At 37.5% G+C, this 25,274-nt stretch overlaps 2 protein-coding genes across 3 annotated transcripts; one reads left to right on the top strand and one right to left on the bottom strand.

The window, feature by feature from the left end:
- Nucleotides 1–1,992: 1,992 nt before the first annotated feature.
- LOC143468197 (uncharacterized) lies at nt 1,993–21,734 on the bottom strand. Of its 2 annotated transcripts, XM_076965228.1 has the most exons (12): nt 21,483–21,734; nt 12,575–13,498; nt 12,280–12,377; nt 11,703–11,973; nt 7,895–8,042; nt 6,825–7,786; nt 6,220–6,352; nt 5,561–6,096; nt 5,331–5,489; nt 4,666–5,063; nt 4,309–4,499; nt 1,993–4,151 (listed from the first exon to the last, which is right to left on the bottom strand). In XM_076965228.1, exons 2-12 carry the CDS (start codon nt 13,242–13,244, stop codon nt 3,761–3,763), a joined length of 3,957 nt encoding a protein of 1,318 aa, XP_076821343.1. In that variant the 5' UTR covers nt 13,245–13,498; nt 21,483–21,734; the 3' UTR covers nt 1,993–3,760. The 2 variants fall into 2 exon arrangements, with proteins under 2 accessions (XP_076821343.1, XP_076821344.1); XM_076965229.1 differs by lacking the exon at nt 12,575–13,498 and having other exon boundaries at nt 21,483–21,731.
- Nucleotides 21,735–22,494: 760 nt separating this feature from the next.
- LOC143468672 (E3 SUMO-protein ligase KIAA1586-like) lies at nt 22,495–24,195 on the top strand. Its single transcript, XM_076966007.1, is given in 5 exon segments — nt 22,495–22,587; nt 23,285–23,635; nt 23,638–23,762; nt 23,764–23,953; nt 23,956–24,195. Coding segments are annotated over 5 exon segments (999 nt in total).
- The last annotated feature ends 1,079 nt before the right edge of the window (nt 24,196–25,274 follow it).

Genomic DNA, 25,274 nt, shown 5'->3' on the forward strand with positions numbered 1-25,274 from the left:
TTTATCTGAGGACCAACAAATATTCCTCCTTTTATTTTGGCAAGTGATGGTCTGGGAAATATTGAACGGATTTCTTGAAAAACTTGTCCTTGAAAATCCAAAGCTTTGACAAACTGTTTTACCAGACCTAATTGGATATGAAGTGGAGGCAGTAAAACTATTTCCCGGCTTACAAGAGGCTCCCTAATAACGTTGTACATTCCTGGGGTTAGTTTTTCCCGTGCCGGCCAATGAATTTTATCATAGTGCTCACCGTCAGCTCTACTATTCCACAAGCACAGAAAGCAAGAGTATTTTGTGTAACCACCCTGCAGACCAAGCAAAATTCCCAACATTTTAAAGTCACCACAAACATACCACTTAAACTGAGTGTAATTGATTTTATTGAGCAGTTGCTAGACGTTTTCATACTCTTCTTTCATCTGTAAGGAATAAGCAAGTGGAATTGATGGGTATATGTTGCCATTGTGAAGTAACACTGCTGACTTTTGGTAGAACTGTCAATGAAACGCCGCCACTGAGTAGGATCATGATCTATTCCAACAGCACAAAACAGGCCTTCCACATCTTTGCAATAGCAAAGGTCTTCAAAAACGTCAAGGTAGACAGAAAACTCCAAGTGCCTATTCCTGTGGGGTAGGCAGTACTCTTACTTAAAATTTTTCACTCTCTACTAGACTTTTTGATTTCTACTATTTAAAAGATGAACTGAATCTAAGATTTACACAAGACTTAACTCTACAAAATGTAATCATATGGCATACTTCTCTCTGTAAACACTAAACATGACTTTCTAATGAAATACTGAATTTAACAGGCTGAGATAAAATGAAAACTGAGATAAGAAATAAAAGCACATTCGTCTGCATTTCAAACTCCCACTCCCATTCACTTTCTCAAGTAAATAGGACACCCATTTACAACATGATAGTGCTGACAGACACAGATCATAACCGCATAAAATACCTACAGTTAATGGAAAATCACAAAAAACGGAAATTTTTGTATTTTGAAAACGATCGATGATAGAAAAAAACTGATAGCATTTTTGAAATCAGTGCTTGAAAATCATACAGATACACTTAATAAATGTAGCCAAACAAAAAATGTTTTGAATTTTGTTACGTAGTGTTATTAAATTTTTTAGTGTTGCCCGAATTTGGAACTGTTCACCAGTACCCTGTACAGGAGCAAGCTTCGTTAATTTAATGGCTTGCTCAAGGGTGTTACTACAGTAGCACCTGTGGGCGACTATAATAGTTGTCACCATAGAAAAAATGTCGATCGAAGGACAAAAACCGCTGCTGGAGCTTAGGTACAAAGAGAAATAAATATTCAAATAGTAGTAGTAGTAGTGCTATTGTTTCACTAATTAAGACATGAAATGGGTCATATGCCTCATACATAAAAAAAAATAATCAAAAATTGTAAGAACTTTCAACTTAAAACTAATACAAACCTACGGTAACTTGAACATGGATAGTATTTCTGGTAACGTTTCAAACCATATTAAAATTTAGCTAAGGAATAAATAGTTCTAACATTTAAAAAAAATCCGGCTCAAAGATTCCAATTCTCACACTAAAAATAGTAAACTTTTGAATGAAGAAACTTGCAGTTTTTGTTGATTGTTGTTGCTTGTGAAAACGGATGAATTTCTGGCCTACATGTTCAACCAATTCCTAAGGCAAAAGAAATTTTGTATGAATCAATGATCAATTATATTTGGTTTTCAATAGACTTTGTGTCATATAGTTGTCACTGTAGAAACCAAGCAATGGCAGTTATTGGCCCATTTTCTTCTAGCCGAGTTTCATTCACTTATTAATGCAGCACAAACAGTCTCCGGCTTTGTGGGCGCCATAAATTACAAAGTGACTATTTCACAGTAGGTACGGCCACGCGCCCTGTTGTTGTTGATTACTATGCCACATTACTTACTACTGTATTACTATTCACTGCAACTGTAACCCAGTGGGCAACAAAGAAACCTTTTAGCATATCACCAGTATATTTTCGGCGGTAGCAAACATACCTATAAGCAAGAACTGATAAACAATATCCTTGTGGTTACGCTAGGCGTCATAAAACAAAAATAACATAAAGCAGCTTTACTTCATTGTTCGCGAAGAACATATCTGCCAAAGAGGCAGTAGCAAAACAATTGCCAAAATTGAACTACACTGAAAGTTGGTACTTTAGTTTGAACTTCGGAAAAATTTTTAGTGACAACATCGTACAAATGATAAATAAGCACACGATATACAGCATACATAATGCACCGCTATTTCGAAACTCTAAATTGTACAAGCACGTCTGCTATCTGTAATTCAATGTGATGCTAAAACATAAATTTTTATTATCTGTACAATATCAACTCGTTCTATCATCATCCCACTGATTTCATTTATGCAAACATAAAATTTTTCCTGGAACTCTTGTTAAGTAATTAAACAAAAAGTGTTTGAAAACAATATAGCAATTCTTCTATAGACACCTTAAGGCTAAAAATAAACATGTGCCGTATGTTAAAACGATATGAAGAAAACAATAACCTAAACATGTGCGTTGAAGCTCAAGTTGTAAAGATGTTTATGATATCAGTGGAAATTTACAATCGTTGTTAAGTAATGTTCAACCTTATTTTGTAACTACAAGAAAAATACGTGGTTTGAGCGCGCAGTACTCTTTCACATTAAAGCACCAAAAGTAGCGAACAGCATAAAATAATGAACTCTGAAATCACTTGGATAACATGCACTGAATAAATCACAAACAGTATGCAAAGAGGGAACTAATTAATAGGCAAAGTTTCGCCCAATTAAAGGTAAGTATATGCTTAAAATACAACAACAACAAGTGAACTGAATATCTGTGTTGTTGATGTGCAACAGAATAATTAAAGACATAAATTTTTAGCAGGACAACGTAATAGGCACAACCAAACATCTTAAACTACCGGCTCAAAAATTCATAAAGCACACACCTTTGAAAGGTACTCATATAGGCATTTAAGGGCGATGCGCGTGCGTTTGAACGCAAAAGAAAGTGAACGTTAGCATAAATCGATTTGTTAACCTAGAAGCTGTCGAGTACGAACAAAAGTCGCGAGCAACACACCTTTCAAAATGACATCTCGTAAACAGTTAAAATTAAAATTAAATTTTAAAAATCTTTACACTAAAAATAAACAACGATTAAAGCAATATTGAGCAAAGTATAAACGTGGAATCTATGCTATAGGTGGTATGGAACTTTTCAAAAGGCATGAATTTCTGCGATGCTAAAAAATTGCTATGCTGCTAAATAACAGGTTAAACAAAATGCTGAACTTCTTAAAAGCACATCTCATTAGCGCAAATAAAACACTTCCTTGCTTTGGTAGCATTTCAACTTTCAAGAATTAGTCAACTGTAAATAAAAAGCGATCCGTTTCGTTGGTTAGGCACAAACCTGATCGCAATAAACGACAAAACAGTGGCACCAGTGTATAGTTATCGTTGACGTTAGGTCGCACCTTGATAATGGAGTTGCAAATCTTTCCGATAATAAAATTTTTGTCCTTCAAGAAACTACCAATCGTTTGTATTATTATGCTAGCACTCAAATATTATGAAGGTGGAACGATACAAAGTATGCATAGAAAGCTCAAGTACTCTTTTTGATATATGTTCGAACTAATACCATATATCATAAATATTTAGGCTCGAATATATCAACCTACATATTAACTTATACAGTAAAAACAGAAATGCAATTTTTAGCCTTGCGTGGCTTCTGCCCCTTCCTGGGCCTGTATAGGCGCTTTGGCTTCTGTTGCAATGTTGTTGCTGCTATTGTTGGCATTAGCCGTGCTGCTTGCAAAGGTAACATTGCTTATCGGGTACATATTGCAGCCTACTTTGTAACTGGTTGCATGGGTAGGATAAGCACTCGATTCTGTTGATGACGGACGACTCACCAAACGACCAGCAACACTTGGATGGTCTTTCATCAATGCTGCTACTGCGGCAAAAGAACTTTGTGCCCGGAGTGCTTGCTGATGATTGGAGCCTGTGTATGGAAGTGAGGGAACTCTTCTATCATCCAACATCCCTACTGCAGCGCGCACGTGGTCACCATGTTGCTTTTTAACATGCTTTTCCAAAGTGCTGCGAAACACAAAATGCGAAGTCTGTATTACTATGTTAGCCATATCAAGGCTGCAATGTTGGCGCTGTGAAAAAAAGTGTCACCATTTGTGCTGAATTACTCAGAATAATGACCTATGTCCTATTCCATTTACTTCATCGTATCATACATTCGTACCTGTAAACTGAGAAGGGCATGCCACATATTTCGCAATGATAAACATCCCGACCATTTAGTCCATGCGTGCGCATGTGACGCGTCAATTTGCTCGACTGGGCGCATGCGTAATCACACAGTCTGCATTTGTAAGGTCGTTCGCCGGTGTGCATGCGACGGTGAACAGTAAGGTTTGATGTGTTTCGAAATACCTAATAAAAACATCAACATTAACCCAGGTCGCATCGTGGATGTATCTGAAATCTGTTGAGCCACTTTGAGATCACTAATCGCATCCGGTCTTAACAAAAAACAAAATCCTTTGTTATAATCATGCTTTTATCTAAGACTTATATAATATATACACATTGACCTTACCTTTCCGCAGTATTGGCAAGTATCGTTTCGAACACCGTTACGTCCTCTTCGGACCGGTCCAGCCGTGTTCTTCTGTTGTTGGTTTGCCGGCGCCGCGTGCCGTGGTGCCTGCCATCGTTGTCTTTCCGGTTGCCCGGCCCCTGCGGCGGAAAGACTGACAGGATGTTGAAGTAGTCGATAAGATATCCTCTGAGAAGCTGCGGAAGATGTTGCGGATGCAGGATTCGTGGATGGATTAGTCAAAACATTGCGCATGTGTTCGTTCAGGAATGCAGTTTGGAATCTCGTAGCAAACGCATTAGCCTCATTGACATCTGTTGGAGTACGCTGACCTACCGCTGCCGAAATAAACTGCGGTGACAGTATCGGGGGTGTGCCCTCATTTAATCCTGGTAAACCTGCGAAATAGCGAGACATGATCCAGGATGAGAAATGTAAAACGAATAAAAAAAGATGTTTGAGGGTTTGGGTCGTTTTTATAGACACAGTAGTATCAAGTTATTACCACATGAAAAACGATTCAAAAATTGTCATAATAGCGGAGTTACGAGTTTTGTTACGTGGTTAAGGTTATTCCAGCTTTGATACCAAGGTAGAGATCATTTATTAGGAACATCCAAACAACAGAGTTTTATTTGCAACAAAATAATTATCACTTTACTTACCGGCACTAGGTGGTGTGCTACGGCTACTGGCAGTTGATGACAACCTGATTGTTCGTGCATCGACAGTTGGCATGTTGTTTGCAGGGTTATAAAGTGCGGACGAGTCAACTGACGTTAAAGTTGGAAGGGAACCGCGTCTCTGAGCTGTTGCGGATCGAGCTGTAACGACACCAATGAATTTCAAAATATTGTTAAAAGCGGTTATGGCAGTCAGTTGCAACACAAATTACCATCTATACGATCTGACGTAGAAGATACGCTGGCTGTCTTCTGCCGATGATATGTGTTAACTGGAAAGTCGAACAACGACTTTCCTTCACCAGACGGTGTGTTGGCACCACTCTGCGGAAAAAACCGAGGAGATCTGGGCTCTAACTTAACGCGTTTAGGGGTAAGCTCGACACTATCACCTCGGGTACCAAAAGAACTAATTCTATCATTGTTGCTACTCCTTGTGATCGAAACCGGATTGTTTAAATGAGAATTCTCTTCAACGAAAGGAGATTTATCCTCCAGCATAACGTTGTCGCTCCCCTCTGAGCTTTGATATCTCCTTCCAAGAGTAGATTTTCCGTCTGTATATAAAGTGATGTTTTCCTCATCTTTGTCAACAAAGGTGGGCTCATCTTCGCCTTGCAAAGGTGTTGTCGGGGCAGCGTGACCAGCATCAGGACGAAGATACCGCGGTTCATCAATGTGATCCATATCACCTTCCGAGCGTGAACGTTCCAACCTTATCTTAACAACTGTATCGTTGTGTTTGGATCTGTTCATAGAAAATACCATGTTTATAAGTTTTGTCAAAAGGCACAGTGTAGCAAACAAAATATACACTGTTGAAAATGTTTGATTTAGCGATTGCAATATAGGTGAGTCACGTTCTTCTTACCCGTTTGCGATGGCTTCAGTTGAAATACTTTTTGTCTGACTAATACCAGTAGGCGAAAGATCACCATCCGAAAGCGAAAAAGGCTTTTTCAGTAAAATATTGTTTTCCATTGACGTTTTTGATGAGGTCAGATCTATGAATACACAGGTTAAATTAATATTTAACCAAGCTATACGTGGAACTAGGTCGCAGCGCTATAGGACACACATCCTTTACTGTGGAAACTAATCATATAGCAGGAAAAAAGTTACTTAAATAAAGTCTGAAAGGAAAAGCTCCTTTTTAGTAAACATAGGCTGTGTAATTCATGCCATAAATTACAGCCAATGTCAAGGGCAATTTAAGCTAAACTTAAATGTATTTAAAATTATTTCAAGACAAAATTGGTATCGTTAAAAGTAATCTTTGCCTTTTTCATAGTTAATTATATCAAAACAACATTTGATTTTACAACGTAACCCTAACTATCACTTTGAAACAACAAAAAAGTCAAATAAAATAATAATCCACTTTAATAATTACAGTATATCATATAGCTCTTAATAGCCGAAATTGCAACATACATAATCCGCATAAATGGTTCCATGAAGTCTACATTCACTTACCACTGGCACACTCATTTGACGGATTCACGGACACCGCGTTTTGAAGGTGTGAGAGAGCCTCAACTTGGCGACGATGAACTTTCATATGACGCTTCAGTTTACTTGATTGCATGCACCTGTAACTGCACAGGCGACAACTGTACGGCTTTTCACCGGTATGGGAACGCCTGTGGATTAGTAAATTGCTTCGAAATTTGAAAACTTTTCCGCAAAATTCGCACGACTTTCTCCTTTTACGGAACTCAGAGTGAAGCTTATTGAACCTACTGATGATTTCTTTTCGTGTTTTACGGCCAATGATGTTGGAGACACCTTTTGCAAGTAGGTGATTTGCTTGCGATGCATTTGATGCTGCCTCGGCGTGATCAAATGTAAACGCTTGGTTTGTGGAGCCGTTAGTTTGTTCAACATTTACTGGTTGCAAATAAACGTGTTTGCCATCATTAGAATTATTATTCACTACAGCAGGTCTGAGCGGCTGGGACATGTTTGCCGTTGTTACTGTGGTTATCGACTTTTCAGTACCAGTCGATCCGTTCAGCTTTGACGCAGACGACAAAGTGATGTAAGGAGGACTCTTGCTCTGAGATGCTAGATGGCGCAGTCGAGCTGAGTAGTTGCCTGCGATATAGTCGCCAGTGGACAAATGATGGAAAACATTTTCAGGATGGGGAATGGCATGATTTGGCTGCTTGTTATTTGTGGGAAGAAGAAAGTCGTTTAAACCGGCTCCCATTGCAGCAAGAAGAGTAGAGTAAAGCTGATTTACGCCGTCCGGTGAATTGGGTAGGTTTAACTGGTCATGTGTGGAACGCTGAGATGTAGCCTGCAAAAGCTGGTTTATAAAATTTAGCCTGGCTGGTGGTATTGACAGCTCTCCTGTAATCTTTGGGTCGTTGCTTAACTGCTGGTGTGAGATAGGAGAGTTAATGCAAGGCTCTAATGGCGGGGGCATGCGTTGACTGCAATGTAAAAAGAAATCTTCAATCTAACATTTCACAATTGTAGAACTTTCTTAAGTAATGGATGTTTGTAAAACAACAAAGCTTATAGTGTCAAGATAATCGTACTTGGTGTCTCTCGCGGTTGTCAGTTGCTCCCCGTGAGCTATCTGTATGTGCTGCAGCAAAGTGGCAGCAGAGTTAAACTCCTTTGCGCAGTCACGGCATGTATAGCGGGAAGATGAGGATGTGGTCTCCATATCTGCTAACGTCGGCCCTATAATGCAGAAATTTCATGCCAAATATGCGAAGTCACACAAACCCTTATATACATCTGCTGCATAAAACACATCCATAAAACGGTGATAACCATGCATTTTGTAAAATGTTAAACTGGCCTGTCTGAGCGCTATTTGAACCACAGTGGATTGCAAATTGCAACAATTATATCTAATTCGATAAGATGCAGTCACTTTTCGATCATTTAAATTCAAGGTCGAACGGTCGTTGCGGTAAGTGATTAATATTTGGAACGACCATGAATCAGACCGGGAAAAACTGGTTTAGGGTTTACATTGTTTCTCACGTGACCGCATCGGTCTTATTAAATATTTCGCTAATGAGTTACTTATCTGTTTGACCAATAACATAGACCATGTGACAAGGGGAACAGCAAACAAACTACCATATCCACTACAAGACTGATCACGTATGCAGAAAAAACCCCTCTTTGAGAACACATAAAATTTACTGGGAAGAGATAGCGAGGTCATTGACAAAACTAGACAAGCATAGACTAAAATTAGTTTTTGGAAAATGTGCTTAATTGCGCAGTTACAACCAACGACCTTATAACAACCATCGACACTAGGTGTAAACCGCTCTTTTTTACATATGCAACAAGCCTTCTTTTTTCCCTCAGATTAGTGAGTTTATTAATTTAGTTTACGTCACGCAGTGAATGTGGACTTCCATAATAATACATCATCGTTTGCCCTTAATGATAACGTAGCCTAGACGATTAACATCAACACGCGGTTTGCAACTTGTTCACTCTCGCGAACAACACTGCAGAACAAGGTTATTTCCAAAGTATCAATGGTATAATTAAATTAACGATGTTACACTGGGGCATCTCGAACGATATACTGTACAACGTCGTTTAACTCACAAAATTGCTATTTAAGCAGAAAGGTTAGTTAGGCAAGTTCACATTCTAATGATTATTACTTTTGATCAAAGTTCTAGCTGTGTCAAGGAAACCTACTTTACATACAACCACAACTTCTTACCAAAGACACCTCCTTTACAGTAACTAAAATGTATTGTAGCGAGCGAAGTGACTGTTAATGATACAACAAATTAGATGACTTTTATAAAACTTGTTCTTGGTCAAATGTTCTTGGTTGAATGGTAAGCTATTCACAAGATTAGTTTACACGTTTTTGGAAAATTTCGCCGTCTTTCTATTGTGTCCCAGCCAAAAAGGTTTGTAATTCGATCAAGCAACTATCCCATACTAACAAACAACAACAACAAGAGGGAGGCGTTTTATATCAAAAACAGAATAATATGATCATCAGAATAAGTTCAAAATGGCTTGAAGCATTCTATCAAATGAATAGGTTCACATATCTTTTCTATGGCTTACCCAATATACCGTTGATCTTGTTCCTATAGTTTTGATTTTGTTACCATGGTAAACTTATTCTTTTCAAGGAATTAATATAAACGCCCAAAATGACCACTTAGGTGGACAATTTTATGTAACCGACAAATTATGCGTTCCGCAACATTTTCTGCGCAGGGTGTTAGCAAGACAGAAATGCCTGAAATAGGTGTGACTGTGAAACAGCCTATTCCCACCCTTTACTTATTACGAAGTCAATTGGTGTGTTTATCACATAATGTGATGTGACTTGAACATGAAGTGATTGAATCATTTCAACATGCACCTACGAATTTGCGGTAAGACTACAGTTAACGCATAACTTCCACTTCACAAAAATGACGTTTGTTGTATCGGTTTAACTGGTCACAGGTCAAAACAGGGTCAAGGCATAGAGTTGTGACAACTGCACACGAAGACTGATTAAGCGGCAATATTAATGTTTTAATGTCTAATAAAGGTCAAGTTACGACTAGTTCAAGGATACAATTATACCCTATCAGTGATAAAAATTCGGTTGGAGCGACAAATGCATTACGCCAATGATTAGCATGAAGAAGCTAGACAGCAGACTCCGGCCAGAGGTGATCGTATAAAAATTCGCCGAGATTCTCAAATGATAGCAATGAGACATGTCCAGAAAGGGTACGCCACGTTGTGATTTTGATGTCAATTGTTGCACGCCGCATTGTGAAAAGTTGAAATGAAGTTGCTAAAGCTTGACGTGAAACAGTAATCACAACACTTGCAGTTGCACATTAAGCCAAACTCTACCGCTTCTCCCCATCACAAAGAAAAAACGATCGACTTGAAGTTTTGAACATATTTAAAGACCGAGTTTCGTCAAGCAGATTGCATGTTATCCGATTTTAAAGACATGCAAGTTGGATTTAACACTGTTAGACGTTAGACGTAATTGTTGCAAACCCGAATGTTCAAAGATTAAACCAAATAAGAAGTACGAGAGCTTTTTCCTGTCCAATTGGAAATGCAGCGCTGCAATATGAAGCTGTTGATTTCAGTAACAGGCATTTTCCAAGAACTCTACATTCATTGTTTTAGATTGACAACCAATGAGGCCAACGCTTAAGGATAGGGTACGGTCTGGTCACGTAGCAGACGTTAGAAAAAAAGCGAGTAGTCCGAACAAGAGACCCTAGCACACGCCGGCGGCAAACACACAACGAACGCGACTTGTTTCGTCTGGCCACTTCTTTTAACCCTCCCGTGGGCTGGACGCATGTATGAGCGTGTCGCTCTACGGCGCGTGTGTGCGTCTCGTTCTCTCCTTTTCGTGACCGCTAACCACAGAAAACGACCGGACGGGCTGCGCGCGCACCTCTTTAGCCGTAATATACGGAAAAGGACCAATGAGCATTCAGCGATCTTGGAAGCTGACCGAAATGCCAAAAAACGAGCACACACACATCGCACAGCATACACACACACACAAGCATACCAGAGCGGTCGTGAACTTCAAGTCTAAACGTCTCCGCTGAATCACTGCTATTAAATTAGCCAACCTTGAAATGAATTGCTTGAGTTATTTTTGTAACAATAGATCAGTTGAGGCAGCAACGCAGTACATATCCATCGCCAAAATATCTTACTAACAACTGAATGTGCCCAGCAGTCTCCTAGACTTGACCATAAAACTATTACCAACCAAACGTGAAGTAAAATAACCACCATAAAACAAAGTTTCAAACATCGATCGATATAAAATCGCTCAGTGCTTTTCAGCTGAAAACGCATCCTGTCGTAAGGTAAAACAAATTTAACAGCGATCCAGGAAAAAGCCTAAGTTAGAAGTCCACTGACAAGGAACCACTTCGCAGTTTCCCACTATGAAGATGACAAAATAAACCTAAATTGTTTAACAAACCATGTCAATTTATGTATATCATGCATTTAATAGCCGCGCTTCAAAAACAAAATGTGCGAGTAAAATGTGAAAAGTTTCTTAAATTTTACAAGGCCCATTGCTGTCTTGTGTATCTTTTCTTAACTTTTTCGAAAGAGGTGACAACAGTTTCTCATGAAGAGTATTTTGTAAAAACTAGGAGCATTGACCTTAACGCTAAAGCAAGGAGCTGTATTTGACGAATTTCTTTCAGAGTGCTGTCGAGTGTCAAATGGTTTGTTTCGCTTCATTGTCCATAGGCAAGTATTATTACTCAGAGTTTGACCAGTAGCGACTATACATGAGTCATCATGGTAGGTGCGCTTAAACAACTCCATAGAACGCTAGTACGAACCGTTACTAACCTGTTTTGACAGGGGACGACGACAATTCTTTGCCCAAATTTTCCTCAGCATTTAATGCAATTGTTTGCTTGAACAGCGGTCTTATCATTGTGGAGCCAGTATTATACTGTGAACGATTTCCTTCATTAGATGAATTGCTAGTAAAATTGCACTGAATAGAAACGTCTGATGTCGATGCCGATGCGACTTTAAGTCGTTTAGCGTCGTGGTTGACGTCACCTACCACGTGGTCTTCCGACATCATCTCATTTTTACATAAAGTTTGCTTGTGCTGTCAATGTAAATGAAGCAATATCAAACACGAGGTGAGTTCAAGTGCCATAGCATCATGGCTTTTGCGCTCAGCTTTCTTAATCAGTACTTTCCGCACCCAATACTACGTAAATAAAAATGCAATTGCATATCTATTACACAACAGTAAACCGCCAGAGCTCACAGACCTTAAACACTTCAGTTAAAAGTTAGAGACTCGTGAAACGTAACGATCGTAAAACATGACAAATACATGTGCATGCATAAAACGGCTGCTTCTATACAACACGTGTAACATGCTAAAAGCACTTCTCGTGTATTGTACCTGTATAAACTCGATGATTGATGAAAGGGGAAATACCCGTTTGCAGGAGCCACAAACAATTTGATCTTCCTCACCGTCCGTGCTGGTGTCTGACTCAGCTATAAAAGAAACAAAAATTAAAATGTTATACCCACAAATGCAACAATGGAAGCTTGCATCCCACTAAATCACCGTTGTAGTGCTCGGTTAACGCTGCTAGAGTATAACCTAATGCAAATTACGTAAAAGACGAAAAAGTTTCAACGCGCCCATGATCCTGTAATGTCGACGCCTTGTAAAACGCAAATACCCTTACCCGTGATTGCAGACGCATTCTCATTTCGGACTGTCTTGTAAGGCTTTTGCTTTCGTCGGTTAGTTTTAGAGTTCTTTTCGTATGATGAAGCGGAACGGCGCGGCAATGACCCTAAAGACACCTGTGACGTATCTGATAACATATCAACAGCCGCATTAAACGTAAAGGAGGGGCGGCTTAGATTTGAACTTGACTCTTCCGGCACTTCGTTAACTGTCAGTCGCCGCTTCTCCGCGATTTCTTCAACGATGTTTTTTAAGTTTGATTCTTGATGACAATGGTCGTGTGTTTCCCGCTCCACAGACCTGCTTGAACTGGCTACAAGGTTTTCAGCCGAAACTGCAGCATTGTGAGTGCTTTCAGCTTTTACAATGCTCTCCAACATCACTTGTTCTTGGTAAGTTAAAGAAACAGAAGCTAAATGCTGTCCTCGGGGCCAAGGAGGGAGACTAGGGGGACTATTTGTATTACTCTCACTGCTGGAGGAACGCATGGTAAAGCTTGCGTCGTTTTCTTCTGACTGGTCACTGGACAAGTTTAGCCCTTCTCTGCATTTCTCTGATGCCTCGCCAAGAGACTGAACTCGACGGGTGCATATGGAGTACTGATTGCCAATACCTCCCATTTCAGCTTTAACAACGGGATTGCTTAGCAAGGCGGTTTGGTTCATATCGCAACATCAACAGAGTACGATATGGAGCGCAGTGGTCAATTGCATCATAAGTGTAAACAGCAGAAGGTATGGTGGCTCTAATGGGACTGCATGTCACGTGTTTCCCACAATAGCTTCCTGTTCAGACGAGTCACGTGATCACTCACGAAGATAACGTCATCCGGTGTAAGCTTTCAAGCTTCCTCCCGAGAAAGACAAACGCGATGTATACACGGATTCAAATTGATATTCTTATGGTGTATCTTACGGTTCTGCGTAAGGTAAACTCTCTATTAATACCGTTTTGTCTCATATAATATATCGCTGTGTTATGACTGCAGGGGCAGTGCTGTGGAGAACATACAAAGATACATACAAAGATACATACATACACACACACACACACACACATATATATATATATATATTGAACATACTAAGGTGATTTTTGCAAGAACGTTGACCACAGCATATAATAAAAGAGCTCACTTTAACTAAAAACGCGACTACAGAAGCTACTGTGGATATATAAGCGAATGCATTTAAGCCTTCCATGTATGCTGAAGATTGAAAGTTTCTTCAATTATCAAGAACGTTTTTACTAAATTTAAAGGTTAATAAAATTTAATGCGTATATTTGGTCTGAAAAAAACTGCTCTATTGGCAAGAACCTGGCTTGCAATAGATTTACCATACACTATTACCCTAGTCCCCAACACTTGAAAATGTATGCTTGTGTAGTGCGCCTCTTTCTATACGTGAATTACACGTGGATTTAATTAACATTAAAGTAAAATCACTATATATTTGGAGAAAATGTATACTTAGTACTGTATAAGCATATGTTTCTGGTTTTAAACGTTCTCTGGCCAAGCTCCCATGACTTGTGAAAAGTTTTTTACGAATAAGTTTTCCTAAAGAGCTTCTTCGCGAAAATCATTTTGTTTCCCATATGAATTACTTTCTTCCGAGTTCAGTCAATTTACCAAATTCCAAGTAAACATGTTAAGCAACATCAACATTTAAAATCGACATGTTTCGATACCTATTGCCTAACATTACAGATATAAATCGTAGACATGCCAGATAATCACGTAACAACACGGGTGAGAGAGTTACAGTTAAGATATTACCACGGTTTTCGCATATGTCCGCAGCCTGAACAGTCGTAAAATACGCAAAAGTGGCCAGATTACGACGCACTATAACATGAGTTAACCGGAAGGGTACAAATGGGCAATAAAGAAGATCACGAAGATCTCCATCGCTTCACAGCTGTTTCTTGCTAAACGAAGCAAAACAATGTACATGTAAAAGATCTGTCACAACACGGTTACTAATTTGCCTACGTGGTCGTGCACAATGCCGAAGGGTTGGTAGTGGTCGGAAATAATACATCGATATTCACAAAGTCTGTCCGAATCTTGACAGGTGAATAAATGGTGTCAATTACAATAGCGCTACAAAGCTAACACTGAGCAGAAAGACAGACCATTAAAATATTCTTTCCATAGCGAACTGTCAAGCTTTGAAGCAAAATGAATGAACGACTCATTGTTTATTAAGACGTCATACTAAAACCTGTAGCGCCACTGAAATATTAAAATCAACAATTCATCCTGATGCAGACGTACAAGTAATCCTGAATAACATGCGCAAAAACGCAGACCCCATAAACGTTGATATTACGTCATCCCCATCACATGGATGAAAGGAATGACTTCGTAGCAACAAGAGAATTGCGTGAAAAGCTGGAAATCTGGCTTACTTATATCGACAAACGCATTACACATTTCGCAGTAACCTAATCTAGAACGGTACACTACATATCTATGCGTAGGTTAGGGCATTAGCAGATAAATATAACCAACTCGACAATCACATCTACATTTTGAACATACTCAATGATGCACCTTCTTTCAAGGCCCATATCGCCTATTGGTGTATCAGAAATGGACGCTATCGTTAACGAGAAACGCGGCACACGTAAAGATGTGCCATGTCTTTATCATCAATCTACGTTGACCTTACTAGCAAAAATATGTAAAAATTGTCAAAACTGCATGAAAACTACCAAAAATGTTGGACAATGAAGATACTATAACTAGACGATGATGATAGTGCACAATGAAGATAATGGACAATGATGGTAATGTAAGATTTGCAGCTTATCCGCTGTGTATACCAAGTAATCGCGAACTTGGCAACGTAGCCATTTTCTGGCAACCTCCCAGAGATAGTTTGACCAGTTTACGATTAGTGTACAGCACAAAACAATTTTATGCAAAGTGTTCACCTGGCTGTAGTAGTTTACCGATAAAGCTTAACGCAATAACGCATTCCTAAAAATCCGCTGAACGTTAGAGATATAGATCTATTTACAAGCTGACAAAGTTTAATGCAATAAATTGAAAGAATGCGGAAGTTCATTTTATCAAACCTGAAAACTACCAACCACATCTAACATACTGTATCATCATCAACGGAACTTTTCGTAGTAACGTCTGGTTAGTTTTCATCACTTCGTTTCACTTGTCTTAAACCTGAAGCTGCTAGGACGCTGTGTAACCAGACCAGGTTATACCTGTTGAACTTTCCCTTTGCTTCTGATCCGCCATTACACGAAGCTAAAATCGTTTGTACAGGTTCGCAAGGGCATTACCAAATGATTTTAGACTGTCTGCAGAAACTATGTGGGTAACTATAACTACCAACTTGCTATCAGCGTACACAGGGCGTTTACATACCAAATCATACAATGTGCGAAGAATCCGTTAACCTAGGACTGTTCCACAAGTGGCAGTTGAATAACGACACCTGACACTGGTTGTTAATGCAGGCCAGACAGACCTCATTGACCAAGATAAACTACAGCGTGCATCCAATGCCTACTTCCCGTCAAAAGGGATAGCCTCACCACTCACTCACATAATGCGCTTGCTTAGGCTCAATAGGTTCCTGTCACACTCTGCGTACTTAGGCCGAATATAATAGAGAAAAAAGTTTCTCTCCCCTTGACATCTAGGAAGCCTCTTGCTCTGTCGAGTAACCTGTACTCGAAAAAGTTCTAGTCTCTTTTTTCCAATGCGCCAGCTGGTTTGACCGTTTAGGCCGCCTTTGAATACAACTGGTTACACAACCAATTGAGACTGGACGTTTACGTCGTTGGTATATTCAACGTTCGTTCACTGCCCAAGCAATTGCCACGTATCCAAAATTATATTTAGAATCAATCAATAACATAAGCTTTTCTATTCACATTCAGAGTATGAGATAAAGGTACTTGATTGTTATTTTCATTTATTGATAAAATATTTTTTCAAGAATGACAATACGTTTGCGATTTTGTGCCAAGTGGCCAAACTGAGAAAATGGTTATTTTGTAGATAATTGTATAACTGTTCGACCTTCACAAATGTCTTTTGGGACTATGCGCTTGGGCGCTTGCTGAGTTAACTGTTTTTAAATTTTCACGGATATCTAATGGAAAGAAAACTTCACTAGCTGACAATAAGCTTAATAATGGTCACACATTTTCAAATGTCACACCACTTTTATTATAAAATCCTGGTATTGTCGAATGCCATATTTATATCTGCTTATTAGGCGTTGCTTTTTAAGCTACGCTTGTAACATCCTGGGCACTAATAACTGGCAATGGATGAACTTTTTCTTTCATTCGGACGAAATTTCTCAAAAATGTTTTGTGAAACATCCTATTTAAATGAGTTACAATTTACGATTGTTAAAAGCGGAAATATCATTCAATGCTACAATTTTCATTGAGTAGTTTATTTAGGCATTGTCCAAGCTATTATATAATCGACTAAAATAAGCAACATACCAAGAAAAAACGTCTAACCAAGTTGTGCTAACTTATTCAGCATCAAATATTACTTACTGGAGACATGCGTCCCGAATACATAACTTGAAATGTTATATCTTATGTGTCCATCTTGTCGCCGCTACATGAGAAGAAAAAGTAATCGAAGGTTGTAATAAAAAAGTAATCGAAGTTTAATGTAAACTTGTGGTAGCATTTGCATTTGTACTCTCCCTGTGGCCGTGATCCTTAATGATTGCCTCCCTATTTTACTAACCAGTTTGTCTGACTTTGACTCCACTTAACGCAGTATAGGCTACTTTCTGCCGCTAACACATTCTAGCTAAAAAATTGTCGTTGAACAGGATTGGCTTAAATGTTAGGTAGAAACGTATAGCAGTATCTCTTTGGCTCGCTCATCTCCCTGGACAGCCCAAAAAATCGTAAAAATGTTTGCGGGTAAAATTTTCTTGAAGTAAAAATTATCGTAACAATTGTGACAATTGCATTATCGAAAAAAATGTTGAAATAAAGAAATTGCAATTTATTTTACGCACATTAGTAGTAATACAAATAACATATACTGTACATATTAATGAAAATTTACGACATTAGGGTGATCTCAGTGGCGTTAAATTTATCAAATATATTCAACCTCTTTTTGAAATGTGTGAAGCAGATTTCGAACACGCCTTTCTTTGCAAATCCAGATACATAACCTAACTGTGGCTCCAACAACTCTACGCGTCGAATTTCAATCAACATTAAAGCGGTTACAGTCAGTCTGTCACAAAGTGCATGGTAGCCAACTCTAACAATACTTACTTATCTATATATCGAAAAGTTGTTTCTCTTATGTTACAAAACCCAAAGACTGAAATAATTTTGCAGTGTATAAATTACTTTATCTAAACGACCGATTTTGCCGTTTAAACAAACCCAGGTGTTTCATTAAATAGGTACATTATCGAAGGTCAAATTGTTTCACAAGACCTTTCGTTATCTATGTTTCAAGATTGTATTTGAAATATGTACGCAATGAGTTTTTAAAAAGTGGAAATAAAATCATGAAGAAGCTTATTTTGTCATAAGAAAAATACACCAACTGAACATTTCTGCGTTTTTTCGATGACCTGCGTGCTTAAACATGACGTCACCGTGTATTGTCTTAAATAAACCCTGAAGGCAGGTTCTTTGCGAGCTTTTTCTCTTACCAAAAGTATTTTAATCTGCCAAAAACTTTTTATACTTTGCAGACTTTCTGTTGTGTAGGCAACTTGCATATCAATGCTTATTAAGCTAATTTACAAAGAGTTGCTGAGCATTTTAAAACAAAGGTGAGCTCTGAACAACAAGAACAAAAAACAATAAAAGTGGCACAGCAAAATGTGGCATGTTTAAAGGATCGTGACATTGTAGGACTCGCAAAATAATTTTTAAAATATGCTAGATAGAAAAATAGCATAAAAGTCTATTTCACAAGAATTACCACAACCGAAAAGTTAACTTCACAACGCAGACCCATAATTGGCGTTCCTGTTGCATAATAAATCAGTAGACTAGATTGCATTACTTAAGATTAATTTCTCATCTAAAAAGATTACTTGTGAGTTTATTATTTCTTGCCATAATTTAAAATAAACTTGTTTAGACTTGACACTACATTTTGTCTGACCATAGAAAAAAGAACCAAGGCAGTACGTTCAATTTATTTCGATATGGAAAATGTTGCCACTAACAACACTAGAAGCATTCTAAATTAAATTAAAATACCAAGATAGGAAAATATTGAAAATTTTTATACAGTAACAGTATGATATCAAAACCGTCATGAAATCAAAATGGCTATTAACTTCATAGAAGGTAAACTATACATTTTCTGGAAGTTGAAAAAGTCTATAGCTTACATAAATATCAATAAATATATACGTATATACACAATAAGTGTAAGCATATGTATCGGTAGTATACTTATCTACTTTATAAGTTATATATACCTATAGATGACCTGACAATGAAAATGGATGGTTAAAAAGTGTTCCAAAATTAAAACTAATAAAAAATGTTTTGGGGAGCCAATAAACAATAAAAATTGCAGGTCCAATTCAGCTATAAAAGCTTGCACCTATGACCACATAACTGTTGCGTCGTGGCAATAGTATTTTGCAATTTTCTTTCCCAGACCGTTTTAAACGGTGCAGTACCCTGCACATCTCAGGCTCCATTTTTAAATATAACCTGCAACTATTATATCCTGGAAAAGTAACCCACATTCTTTGGCTTTTTGCAATTTATTTTTATTTTAACCAGAAGCATAACTCATTGGGCTGAACAATGTTATGGCTATTCTTGGTATTTGTGGTTGTTACAGGTAATATTATTGGATATATGTGAGTTAATATTTATATTACTTAGGACAATAAAACAAAATGCATCTAATTCAAATCTTTGCCATAAACGTGTTGATTACATGTTGGAAGACAAATAAACTCTCTTTCTTGCTGTGCATTTTACCAACTGCCCTTGATTGACCACAGAAGTTTTGAAAACTAATTTAAAAAATTTATACTTCCACAAACAATAAAAACTAAACGTTGCAAAAAATTTGATATACACAAAGCTTTTATCTGTTATGCGTTTTAATTTTCTTAACATTTTACATAGGATGTATATGCCATATACTTTGTCTGATAACGTTTGCGTCTGATATAACAACCGAATCTTCCCGTTACTGTGTTGTTAAAATTAGTTTTAAAATTCAAGTGATTATACAATTATAAGCATTTAACATGTGTTAAACGCAACTACCTGAGCGCTGTATAAGTTCTCAAAACTTCACCAACAGATCGGTTATATAACGCATGAAAACGCGAGTACGTCATTAAGCGTATTTCAAAACCTTCTTATTATTAGTACTTTTTTGCAATATAAAACGTGGATTTAAGTCTTTTTGTAATTTGTAGTATGCACTCCATGCGTAGTTAAGGAATCTCTATCAACAGCTAATATACATGCTTCATTGCCAGAGCGGATCACGTTGAGTCAGCTTACAGCACAGCAATGTAATTTCAGGACTGACTGACTGTGGCTGAAATCAACGGAAAATTTAAAAACTTTAGAGTTAGACTTTCAGCTAGCAAATACTGTTTTCCAAATTTATTATTTTAAAGTGTAACGAAACTAATCAAACATGAAACAAAGCGTAAACCGTTGCAGTTTAGAAGAACCTTACAATTGTGGAAATGCAGCCTACTACATTTTTGAGTTATACACTGGCAAATAATCAACCGCAGCGAACCATGTTGTGTAATATATCTGTAAGTCTGGCAAATGAAACAACTTTACAAATGGAAGATTTTAAGGGCTAACCTTTGGTAAAAAAAGTACCACGATGACAATTTAAAGAAAGTTTTAAATTGGTTTTATACCAACTTTAACCTGTAATAATGATAAACCATTTTTCCAGTTATATCCACGCTTACCTACCTATTACTGTACGTATTAGAAAAATTTGTGTAACCGTAGTCAGATTTAGCTGGCAATCCCGGCATTATACATCAACATGTAAACTATAGAACTCTTAACATTAACATAACACGCAACGTTTTGGCTTTTGTCTCGCTTATGATCACATCTTCAAATCTTTTTTCTATCAGTTACCTGTTTATTACAAGTTCGTAACTCATATGAACATTAAAACAACCCTTGGAAAAATCTTGATCGTGAAGTGACTATGGTTCTGTGAATCAAATACGTTCTTCTTTACAAAGTCTGTATCAGGAAGAATGAGTGTTGGCTACCCGATTATATAACGAAGTATAAGGCTACATCTTCAACATTCAATCTTACAATTCCAGGCAGTTGTAAGGAAAAGTACCTTGTACAAGTTCACGTTCGTCGATGGCCTGTTACGCTAGCTTAGCAACTATTCACGCTTCCCTTATAAGCCAGACACAAAATACACAATAGGCCAGCTATACAAATTTGTTTGAGCGCATTGTAAGCCATAGCGGCGCATACATGTGTATTTAAAATTGGGCGTCCCGTGTAACGTGCTTTGCAATCCCGTTTTTCCTGACTAGTCCTATGTGGTAAGAGCTGGCACGTCTTAAATGTTCAAGTCGTTTAGTTGGAATCACTGCTTGCTGATCAAGTCGGTCAACTCTAAACAGAACTCTCTCTACTATGCGTTGAAACAAAATGGCGGATAAAAGAAACGTAAAACAAAGACCAGTGCCGTTTAAACAATTGATGGAGATACAATTCAAATCTCTTTTTACAACCACTGTAAAGAGTTGCCGACTGAAATTATAGACGCCTAACCGACGATTACGCGCTTAGAATAAACACTCGGTGGGGCACCAGACTCAAACTTCATGAACATTGTACATACAAACAGCTGTTTATGTACAGCTAGAAGCAGTTTGACTTACCCATACGAAATTGCTGCGGCTTTTCCTGTTTCCTGCGAGACATTTCGTCTTGTCAACTCGAAAATCTTCCATTCCAGTTTATGTCTACTTGGCGTGACTGCCCAGACCACTCAGAGAATGCAACTAGAACCTCTCTCCAATTTTTTGTTCTTCTTCGCAGTGACCGCGCGTAGCCCGACGGTTGCTTATTGCTCGTGAATGTCCCCAACCGCGTGTGTGCGAGTGCAGCCGTGACGTACCCAGTTCAAGTACGGTCTACCCGCAAATGGTGTATAACGACACCTTGTTAAAGACTTCAGCGCCAGCGTTTCAAATATAAAATGCAAATTTGTATAGGCACTGCACGTCTACAATAATCTATAGTTGATGTTGGTTTAGAGTCTAGACGGACCTCCATAAACTAAATTTTCGTGAATTGTGAACGGTAAGCTGATAAATTGCAGAGAATATTGCTGATGTAGTCGACCACAACTTGTTTCATTATTTGATCTATTTGTCTATTCAGTCGATTATTTATAAACATTTAATGATTTGGCAATTTCACACACGTTTAGAAACATTTAAAAAGGACAACTTACAAGAATAAACTGGAAAACACACGTTTAACTGGTTTGTTTCAGGCGAAGGTTTTTCTTACTTAGTGGCTTAGCCTTCAAGTGATTTCTGCACAACGATGAACAGCTCCTACGTTATGCAAGAAAAGTATTTAGTAGCCTTTTACGCAACGTTTCGCTGCAGGGCTGCTTTTGTTTAGTCTAGAGCTAAGCGGTGGTAAGGTCGGAATATTTCCTCAAGACCAAGCTTTACAAATGACCAGACATAGTAAAGTTATTGCTCTGTTGCGCCCTTAACGGGCATTGTTGACTTCTCTCGGATCACAAAAAAGGGATTCTTGCATTTCCAAAACGAAATTACTATTTCACTGGTAAGGTGTATTGTTTGAAATAATTAATCAGTTTTGTTGGGAGAAAATACACACGAAGAGTTAGTTTTTGTTAATGATATTTGGATTATGGTATTTTATAAAGTTATTTTAGTTGCACCCAGTGGTGGGATTCAGCCAGTTCGCACCGGTTCGCGCGAACCGCTTCCTAAAAATAAAAAAGTTCGTAGAGCCGGTTCCTGGCCAACGTCCTCGAGTGGACCTAATATAATCACCGTACGCAAGGTTGCCAGATGTGGCTAATTCTAGCCACATCTAATATGCATGCAGTGTGGCTAAAAATATTTTAGAAAAATTAACCAATTGTTATTGGCTAATTTAGATACATAATTTATATATTGTATACATAAAACCTATTTATATATGTAATATGTACAAATCATATTGGAGAATACAAAAGTAAACATGTTTATTCTTCGTACAGTTTCTGTTCAAATGTATTTAAACCGCTCCCGCGTTAGACAGTTAGACTCACTATCAGGGGTAAGCCTCTATACCTCCATTACTAATCGTACCACCATCATTAGTACAACATGCATTTAGTAGACGCTCGAGTGTTATCCGTGCATAGATTTAAAAATGCATATTTGACAGCAACTTAAAAGTGTTTATCTAGTAATAATGTAATGCCAGTATACATCTATTACTAATAATGTAATGCTCTTCAACGAATTATGCTTTCTATTTCGCTATTTACGAGGAAGCTTTGATAAAGATTTAACTGATTTTAACACCTTTTATGATGAAGCGACAGCAGAATTTAACTGATTTTTTGGCAAGTTTCAAAAAATATATGATAAAGAAAAATCAGCATACACGAGTTATGGATTGAATTTAGCAAGAGATTAAATATCCTCAGAGCACCCAACAAATATGCGGTAATAATGAACTTCCTGAGTGTTGGAATAAAAAGCAGGCTAAAATGTTCAAAGAAAAGTATGAATATTTGCTCGTCACTAACAGAAAACTAGGCTGTGAAGCATGTGCTGAACTTGAGACTCTAAACATAAAGTCTACACATATATCCAAATCATGGGCAAGTCATAATGTCAAAGGACAAAGGAAAAATAGAACTATTAGACAAACGTCTCTACGGAAAAAAATGCACGAACACTTCACATCCAAAGCATACAATTTGTGCGTTGCCGAACTGAAACAACGTGAGAAACCGTAAATTCTCGAAGTTATTGACAAAATAAATGATATTGATATGTAAGTTCTACAGAAAAGGTTTTCAATACAGTTTACAGTATTACAAAACGCAACCTACCGTTTTCATCCATAGAAGATGAAATTGAATTGCAGATAAAAACTGGATTCGATATGGGAGTGGAAAACTATTGTCAAACTAGTTGAGCATAATGCTGGACATATTAAACAGACAGTATTTTGCAAAATAGTTCAACAAAATCTGAAAATCTTCGTTATTATTGATGAAGCTTCAACAATATCTAGTAAAGCAATTTTGATCATTTTCATTAAAGTTGAAGATGATGATTTTTTGCCAACAATGTTCTTAGCTTTAGTATAGAGTTGGAAGCACAAAATGCCGAAACAATATATGTAAATTTTCTTAATAGTTTGAACAACATAGGATTTGACAACCAATATTTGAAACGCAATTTAATAGTCTTGTGTTCTGACGGAGCAAGTTTGATGTTTGACAAATTAACTGAAGTTAGCACAAGGCTTCGAAACAACTTTCCAGATGTTATCACTTGGCATTGTTTGAGTCATCGTTTACAACTCGTGTCTATAATTCCATCATGACATCTGTGTGAACGATTGAAAATGTGATACAATGACTACGTTCAAAGTGTGATACAAAATCGCTCAAATCAAAAGGTTCCTGATACAATACTAAAAGCAAAAAATATTATCAATACGATTGCTTTGAGCTCTGCTGAGGCAGAACGAAGATTTTCAACAATGAATCTCATATATAGCGACAAAAGAAAGCGCCTCGTCGCTAATAACGTACCAAATCTTTTGATAATAAAATTGATTGGGCTTCCCCTTAATTTGTGGAAAGCAAAGGATTTGGTTAAAATGTGGCTAAGGAAAAACCACTCAGCCGATGATGCCAGAGTTAAACATCCAACTGCAGCTTCACATACTAGCAATGAACTGTCTATATGGATTACTATGGTAAATAAAATTATTACCTAAATATTTTTATTTTTTAATACCCATACAAAGAATAAGTTGACCTTCAACAATGGGTATGTAGGCGAACCGGTTGCTAACTAGATTGAATCCCACCACTGGGTGCACTTATTATGATATGACAGTTTAATTATAATCTACCTAGTGTAAAGCTATAGGATTAGACGAAATTTAGCATGTCATAAAACTTTCAATTCACGTTAACCTTTAATATAAAAAAACGCTTTGAATGTACAATTTATGACGGTGAAAAGGACCTATCTTTACGAAAAGGTGGCAAATAATTCATATTGTTGCACAAACAGTAAAGTTGTAATTTTAATATTGTAATATGTCATTTTGATTCATTTTGTTCTAAAGCTGGTTTGTATTATACTTAGCCGGTATAAATGGAAGTGGAACACTAGATTTTCTAAGAATCTTCTTGCTTGGAGAGAAATAATTATAAGTGGCCCATTTTTTGATATATGTGTTTGTTGTACTCATGTACTGGCAATGCATTACCAACTGGTAGTTTCTTTACAAATAACTTAACGCTTAATAGATATTTTCAGGTATTTTATAAGAGGCTTTTATGTTTTTATTTTTTTCTACCATGCACCCAACGTTTAGTAAAATTCTGTCAAGAAATCATATTTAAATTCTAAATAGGATGTTGAATAATAAATTGATGGTGTGTGCGA

Source organism: Clavelina lepadiformis, chromosome 8, assembly GCF_947623445.1.
Source record: "Clavelina lepadiformis chromosome 8, kaClaLepa1.1, whole genome shotgun sequence".
NCBI classification, from domain to species: Eukaryota; Metazoa; Chordata; class Ascidiacea; order Aplousobranchia; family Clavelinidae; genus Clavelina; species Clavelina lepadiformis.

Bases quoted from the DNA above. Each gene is read 5' to 3' on its own strand.
- LOC143468197 (XM_076965228.1), bottom strand. From the start codon at position 13,244: ATGAACCAAACCGCCTTGCTAAGCAATCCCGTTGTTAAAGCTGAAATG. The intron at 5,490-5,560 runs GTAATTTGTGTT...GTGTCGTTACAG, and splicing joins TACGTCAGATCGTATAGATG to CTCGATCCGCAACAGCTCAG. The intron at 5,064-5,330 runs GTAAGTAAAGTG...GCTATTTCGCAG, and splicing joins TAGCACACCACCTAGTGCCG to GTTTACCAGGATTAAATGAG.